General features: G+C 33.0%; 1 protein-coding gene across 2 annotated transcripts in view; it reads right to left on the bottom strand.

The window, feature by feature from the left end:
- Nucleotides 1-1520: 1520 nt before the first annotated feature.
- Nucleotides 1521-8731, bottom strand: part of LOC127724415 (uncharacterized) — a 28234-nt gene continuing 21023 nt past the window's right edge. For both annotated transcript variants that reach the window (XR_007992492.1, XM_052231370.1), the window contains exons 2-4: nt 5060-5181; nt 3773-3873; nt 1521-1945 (exon numbers count right to left, since the gene is read on the bottom strand). Coding sequence is in view for 1 of the 2 variants with exons in the window: in XM_052231370.1 (XP_052087330.1) it covers nt 1862-1945; nt 3773-3873; nt 5060-5181 (307 nt within the window). In the remaining variant the exon portion in view is untranslated. The remainder of the gene's footprint in view (nt 1946-3772; nt 3874-5059; nt 5182-8731) is intronic.

Genomic DNA, 8731 nt, shown 5'->3' with positions numbered 1-8731 from the left:
GACTCGAGAGCCTCGTTTTCGCAATGAATTTTTGCATATTTCACAGGTCAATGAGATGTCAATCAAATTGACCTATATATACGAAACTGGTTAATTGTAGATGAAAAAACCTTAACACAAACCTCTTTCAAGCCAAATTATAGAAAATAAAGCAAAAACCCGATTTCGTGTCAGGTCTCCTTTAAGGGAAAATAAGACAGACAACATGCTTAACGACAGACCAGACACATGTTGAGAAAAAAAAAAGACTAAAATTGAGGTTGGCCTTCTATGCTCGGGTAAAAAACAAGTCGGGTTTTACCTATGATTTACAAGGTTCACAGTCTAACTTGTTTGAAACTGAAACTCAGTCAAACGATTCTTTGAAAACAAGTGATGAAACATATGTTGGTAAACAATGCAAATATCTCATTGGATAGTTCATCAAAGAAAACATATTAACTACTGTCACATTGATTCTACGAATATATGCATTTTCTTTTGAATGATTCAATTTTCTAACTTAGAAAGAAAAGTTATAAAGTAGTACAATTGAGCAGGTCCAATAAGACCCCGTTTTGGCCCCAAAATATAGCAGTTTTACAAAATAGCTAGAATGTAAACTTTTTGGTATTTATTGGAAAGTAGAATTCTTCTGCTACATAAACATGGGCTGTTTTTTTACAATACAATGCACATATATCGGGTACTAGCATCATTAAGTCATGCTAAATTACTGAAATCTTCACAATTTTAGCATTTGAGTTAAATTTTAGACAGTTTCCGTCTTAAATGGAAGTGGCAGCATTTCTGTTCAATCTTAATATTTAAATGTATAAGTTGTATTTGATGATAATACATAACATATACATTGGTTGAGAGTGAATACGGATGCGGCAACTTTCATTTTTAAGAAAAACCATCTGAAAAGTGATATAATATAGCATATTTGATAGATTTTTTTTATATTTAAGCTTGAATTTGAGCGTCTGAAATGATTTATCAGTTCAAATCTTTCACACAAGCTAATTGAATTGACTGAAGTAGACATTTAAGTTTTTAAATGTGTCCAAATTTCGTTCATCAGATGAATCTGAAATTTGAGGCCAAAATCGACCCTTACCGCACCTACTCCTTTAAACAGAAGGTACATATTTCTGATTTGTTCATGATGTCAGTGAAATATCATAGCCCTTTTATTTTCAAATATGAAATTTTCAACATTTGATTTATTAGTCATGTGTGATGATTATATCAAAATGAAAGATTTGAGTTGCTTGTATATTAAGGAAATATACAATTTGTTAGCAAAGAAGAATTGGCAACACGAATTTAATGCCACGTGATGATGTACAATAAAAAAAAAAAAAAAAAAAAAAAAAAAAAAAACACCATTCTTGGTTGAACAGGCTGTTGTCAAAAATAAAACTCGCATCAGGATATCAAATTTATAAGCCTTTTTATCCTTGTTTTTTTTATGCAATGCATATTAATGGTATTTCTTGATAGCGTGATCTGGTTTAATTGCTATAACACATCAATATGTTTCAACATTTATTCCAAAACTATATGGACAATATCGGTAAATACAATACTAATACTCTCATTAAAACATGGCAAAACTGTAATTTTAAAATAAAAATTGTAGAAAAATTAAGCGTTAATCAATTATATTAAAAGAAGGTCTATTCAAAATCACAACAAAACACCTTTTAGTGGTAATGCAACTATTAACGTTGTATTCACATAAAATATAATTAAGTATTCAACTCATAAGTCCTGCAAAAATTTATGATATTCATGTATCACCAGTACACGTTTTGGTATATGGTCAGGAAAAGCAACATTTTGTAATTTGTCTATTGACGTATTGTGTAAGCAGCTACAAGAGGTTGTTCTTCAACCAGTACCACCAGCCATCTCTGTCTTTTGCTTCCTCAAGGCCGTCTCTGATCTCTTTTATTATCTAGAAAGTAAAGCAATATATTGTTATCAAGGCGCTAAAACAATCGTATTCCTCTTTCATAAATGTATTGCCTCCGTTTATATTTATTATCAGTTTCTCTGGTTTCAAATACATTGTAGCTAAGTTTAAGTGTTTTGTTATAAAAATAAAATAAGGAAAACACCGATTATATTAGCTGCAAGACACCCCTTGAAATAGTAGTGGTTAAAAGCAAACACATGGGAATCGTGTATATGTAATATAAGATTAGTGACTTGGTGTGTTTTATTTTAAATAAACGTTTTATGGGCCAGCTTTAATGCAAATAAAATGTAAGTAGTAGAGTTATGATACTATCTGTGCTTGATCTTGCCACATATGGAATTTAATGACCCGCATGCATCGTATGAAGTCAATATCAAACAGTTTAACTAATAGTATATTTCTATGAGGTAACAAGCTATGTTCACATTAAAATTTTAAGACATCGTTTATATACATATAAAGCGGTTGGGTAAGATTGCCTGTGATGCGATCTATAAAGATCAAAGGACACATATGCTACACAATATATGATAACATGAATTTGGACAGGCTCATGAAAAATATTTTGGCAGAAATTTACATGTTATGAGAAATCAACTCTCGCCTGACCTCGGAATTTGATGAAACAGCATATCATTACAATAAATAATATAAAGGGCTCGAAATATTACAACAACACCAAGCACAAAAAAAAAAAAAAAAAAAACAAAAAAAACAAACAAACAAGCCGACCAAAGAGTATTAAAATTTTTAAAAGTCAGTTCAAATCTCAATTTCAATGAATACAGTAAACAAATGACAGTTCTCCAACATTGATTGTCCATCTCCAATAAATGAAATATCAGTCGGTCAAACTATAAAAACAACTGTGTCTCACAAAGTTATGAAAACATTTACTACGTTCAGTACACTTACGTTTCATTATTTCAATGATATGCAGCTGCAGATATTAAAGATGAAAAATTATAGATTGTTTGTTGAACATATGATGTAAGTTACAATAGACAAGAAGAAGAAGAAGAAGAAGAAGAAGAAGAAGAATAATACACAAAAGGGACCTAGCTCTTACATAGTTTGCGTCTTATCTTTTCAAGCTAGGTTTGTAAAATTTTTAAATGAAGATGAATTTTTTATTCATTCCAGTTTCTTCAGTAAATTGGTCGTCACATTGGTAAAATGGGAAAGCAAAGTATTTGCATAAATCTAAATTTCTTTGTGCGCATCTAAAAGAGTTTGATAGTGAAACTCTCTCCCGATTTAATTTCATATGAAACTCATTTCCAAAACATTTTTTTACAAAAATAACAGCTTTGATGTCCGCATTTGTTGACGGATGGAGATATATCATCTTTGCTTAATTTTGCACTGGTGAGTAACTTCTTGATTTTGACTGTCTTTTACGTTTTATAATTTTCTGTGTGGCAAGGGCTCGCTTTATTCTTTGATCAGTGTTACCATTTATTCAATAAAAATACAGTAGGTAATAACATGCTTCAGCCAATTACATCATATCTATTAGTAAAAGAAGTATTGTTTTCCGATCAATAAGTCTGGTGACGACCTGTCTTTCAGGAGGAAAATAATGCATTACCTGATCTATTTGACAGACATATTTTCCTTTTTTCTGATTTGTTGAACCGTTTGAAAAAAACAAGCAGATTATACAAGGATTTTGAAGTTAAATTACACTCAATGCCATTCACGATCCGATACCAGATATTTCACGTTCGCAATAAGTGTCCACCGTTAGTTATTCTTACACAATAAGTTTTCCCGATATACCGAATGACTACCATGACTTACCTGGTCGCAAAATGTATTCGACCGCCAATTCACTTCAGTACAATATTTACGTTTTCCTATTGTAACAGTTAACCACTCATAAGATCTGAAGGGACCACCAACTAAAAATATACATATAGATAAAAGTAGTTGTGATGGAATAAGTCAATCACGCAAGATCTTTCGTAAATAAGTCTATAACAATGTAGTAGGTTTCATATTGGTACTTGAAACCACGTAGGAGGAATTCCGCGAACAATGTCGATTCTGTCAAAATTTCTACGTTTACCAGGGCATAACAACAAAATATCAATGGACCAGGAAATCCTACCCACATGCACATGTTCATATTATGATATAGCAATGTGAAGTTTCAAGTTAATGCGATCAACAAACAGAGTACGAGGTGCAATAACAAAGTTGGTTCTGTAATAAGTTTACCTCATATCACCCACTTTCTTTTTCATATAAGACTAAGGAAGATCATAAAAGGTCATTTACTAAAGTTTTAGCTGATCCTAGAGTTCTTTTTATTACGATTCGAGAACCAAATTCTACCAGTGCTAAACATAAACAAACCATCCGATTTTCCCCCACCATTTGAAAAAAAAATAAAACGTCTCGAAATGGAGTTCCTTAACCTATCAGTGTTTTGAGTTTAATTTGTTTTTTAACTGATGCTTTTCTGATTATAGTATCAATTCTAAATTCCAGATTTTTTTTTCATCTGACTACATCCTTGAGTAATTGCATGGCTAAATTGGAGCGAAATCAGGAGCGTTGGCAAGGTAAGCATCTACAAATGAACCTCAATACATGTTTACATAACCAGCCATGGGAATCAAGACAAGATGAAAATGACTTGACTCGAGTAAAAACATTATTGATCGGACGAATATTTTTGTGTTTCAAGATCTAAAACAAAAAAATCGTACAATCATGTTTGTCTAATGAGATGTTCACGAGCATAGATCCATCGCATTGGTCGATCAATTGGTGACGGTAGAACTTTCGAAGTGATTTCAGTTGCGTTTCATAATACCTATATTTATACGTTCATTTTACGGTTAAATATTTGGAATCACACATTTGTGTTGTCAAATGCAAAGTGCACATACGAGGCTACGATACTTTTACGTTCTGACGTGTCTAGGAAACAAGAATCTACATTGCTAACGCAAACGTATGCCTACACAATATCAAGTTTTCTTCATGAGCAATTGGATGATCATATTTCTATTATTATATTAACGTTAAATGAATAATAGTACATTTTTACAAATATTTATTTAGACAGAATATACATACCATCATAAACATCCCGAATTGAATTACATTCTATATTAGCATTTGGAAATGTTTTATCAATCTTCTGTTTTAGATGATAGAAACTGTTCCCATCGTCGTAGTCGAAAAAATCATTGCTAGAACTAAATATGTATATAAATATGAACATGTAGAATAAATGAATGCTATATTTAAAAAAATCTGTAATGCATTTTCGACTATATTTCAGTATTGCTTATATTGTATCTCTGCATACATTCTATAATTAATTATGTTCCTTTCTCGTAATTAAAGTACAGTGTGAGATGTATATGTCTCCCTTTAACTAAAACAAACATTCATTAAAATGTGTGCCGGTTTTTGTCTTCTACCTACCTTTCAAGGTAAAACTACATTTTTTCTGATCGTTTGCAAATAATACAATAATACACATCAAATTTTAATTTTAATACATACGTTCAAATGTGTTACAACTTAAACACAAACATTCTGCGTTGGATAACCTGTGGATATATAGGCCTTACACCATGATTAATAAATACTTCGTCTCAAATGTTGCTCAATAATGTTAGATCTTCACTAAGCGGGATTCTAAACCCTGCATTTGAGACATTGTATATATATAATTCGTCTAAACATCAGCCCAACAATTTAGATCTGTACATTTGCTTTCGCAAATTTGTTGATCTTCCCTGGCCGGGATTCGAACTCATGCTACTGAGATATCGTGGTACTTAATCGCCTTGTACTGTGCCCGACGCGCTAGACAACTTGACTACATAGACTCTACATTACTAAAGCTTTCGGTGCCGGGTGGTACCTTTCCTCGTCAGTTTCAATCTAGCGTCGTAACACTGTACTTGATTTATAAGGCATGAAGATGAAATTGTTACAGATCAGTTGAATTATCGAGTGTTCAGGATCCTACAAATTAATGTACGTCTGAACCAGTGACGACTATTTTATCCATCGGATCACCAGTGATGGTGATACAAGACTGAAAACACACACATATATATAACTACACTAAATATCAGCACATCAATGCTAAATCTGAAAATTTGCGGAAGCAAATGTTTGTTCTTCCCTTCCCGGGATTCGAACTCATGCTATTGGCATATCGAGACACCACCGCCTGCACTGTATTCATCGCTCTAAACCACTCAGCCACCAAGACCTAACTAAAAATTCAGCTTTGATGGCCTTTTGTTACCTTTCCTTGTCAGTAGAATCTAGCGTCGTAACACAGTACATGATATAATAGGCATGTAGATTGAACTGATTGCAGATTAGCTAAATACCTATCGTAAAGGATCGTAGGATACAGTCACAACAAGTGACAAGTCTACGACACTATATATATATTGTTTTCAATTTAGACTTGTATATATATATATATATATACTCGTCTAAACATCAGCCCAACAATGTTAGATCTGTAAATTTGCTTTCGCAAATTTTTGTTCTTCCCTCGCCGGGATTCGAACTCATGCTACTGAGATATCGTGACACCAAATCGCCTGCACTGTATCCGACGCGCTAGACCACACGACCACCTAGGCTTCAATAATAAAGCTTTCGGTGGCCATGTGTTACCTTTCCTCGTCAGTTCTAATCTAGCGTCGTAATACAGTACATGATATATAAGGCATGAAGATGGAATTTTTACAGATCAGCTGAAATATATACATATATATATGTATAAACGCCTAAAAAAGTGTACACAACAACACCAATGAAAAATGAAAAATCGTTGACTATTATTCAGACGTTTTATGTATATAAATATATCTGAAAATTGAACCAAACAGTGTTAAAATTAGATTTTTATGCTGATAACTTTGTGTCCCTCGACGGGATTTGAACTCACACCTTTGATACACTACAGCACCAATCGCTTAACCTCATGTCCAGCGCTCTAGACCGGTCGACCACATCTGCTATATAAAAATATAAGTACAATAGTCATAGTATTACCGTGTCACGTAAGGCAAATCTTGAGATGGACATAATACATGTGTTTTAACCATGTGTTATTTTTCTTATACACAATGTATTTTAATTTGGGAGCAATCTACCTATACAATTTTTCATATGACGTATGTGATAATGATTCCTCTTATGACCTAGACAAGAAAGCATGAACATATTTCGCCGATACTGGCTGCGTTACATTAGGCAGCAGTCCAATATAGACATCAATAAAAAGTACTTGTATATGTGTTATATGCATTGAATGGTATCGGTCCTGCTTACAATGGACTTTCGCGAATCTGTCAACATTAATGTGCCTCATTAATTGCTCAGCGGCATTTCTCATTTACCTTCAAAACAGTTTGAGTCAATGGAAGTCCCTAGAGTTTTTATATTTCAGCAAAAAACATATTTTGATCGCATTGCTTTTCACATGTTTCAATATCATTTGATTAACATATTACTAAATTGAGACATGAAATAATCATATTCTTCTAATGCAGAATGTTTCTAACTGCTTTTTATTCGTTTTGTATTAATTTCAATTCCAACAATGTGTATTCCTTGTCAGAGCTTTTACCATGATTTTTTAGATTGTTTAAAACTTTATTATTTGGTTCTAATACATATTTCCGAAATGTTTTTTTTTCATGGTAGACTTTTTTTTTTTTTTTTGTCAAATTTTTGCATCTGATATATTGTATGTTTTGTCTTGATTTTCAGGCTGCAGGAAAAAGCGCATTACCGTTATTTTTTTTAACATAGAGCGCTATATAAACTTTCATTATTGTTATTTTGTAGACATTCCACAAAGACACCAGAGTTAGGAACTATTGTTAGAATAACCGCATGTCAAATTTAAATAACCAAACTAAACGATACATTTAAGACTGTAATTTGTTTAAATATTTTATTTTTTCTGCCAAAAATGTAACTTACAAGGTAAATTAAGCTTACTGTTCTGGGGATAAATCTTAATCAAAGAACTGCTCTAAAAGGGAGATGTAATATACCAAAAGAATAGTTTATGCCAATACAATTGCCTTACACATATTGTGTAAGCTCTAACCGAAAACAGATTCGGAAAGTTGTATGCTAGAACTGAACCTGACAGTTTTAGCGTAGAACTAATCCAGACAGTTCTTCCGTAGAACACATTCTGACAATTCTAAGGTAGAAGTGTTCTGATGTAGAACTAATTTAGATCTTCAGAATTTCTCTGACAGATAATTCCGACAGTTCTATCCGAACTCTATATCATATATATAGGACTCTTAATCGAGAGGGTACTTCGATGAAACTATGGTCACGTTGAAGTGCGATGGTGGCATTGCGACGCTATCTTGTAAATAGCTATGGATGATATCCAAACAGTATACGATTGATTGATTGATTGATCGTTTTGTGTTTAAAGCCACGTTCAACACTATTGTGTTATTTCGTGGCGGTCAGTTATTTTTGGTACAGAAAGGCTGAGTGCCTGGAGAAAACCACCGACCTTTGGTAGGAAAACAGACAATCCTAGTCAATTAAGATTGGAGTGGAGTACACCTGCCCCGTACGGGATTCGATCTCACAATCTCAGTGTTGACTGGCTAGTGATACAGTAGTTCGACTACTTAGACCACTAGGTCACCGAGACCCCTGCAACAAACATAATCGATAATGACATACAAGTAATTCTTCTGTGTATGGTAAACAGTCTTATTGTACATGTTG

The sequence above is a fragment of the Mytilus californianus genome, unplaced genomic scaffold, assembly GCF_021869535.1.
Source record: "Mytilus californianus isolate M0D057914Y unplaced genomic scaffold, xbMytCali1.0.p SCAF_14, whole genome shotgun sequence".
NCBI classification, from domain to species: Eukaryota; Metazoa; Mollusca; class Bivalvia; order Mytilida; family Mytilidae; genus Mytilus; species Mytilus californianus.
This window is presented reverse-complemented; position numbering and strand designations above follow the sequence as displayed.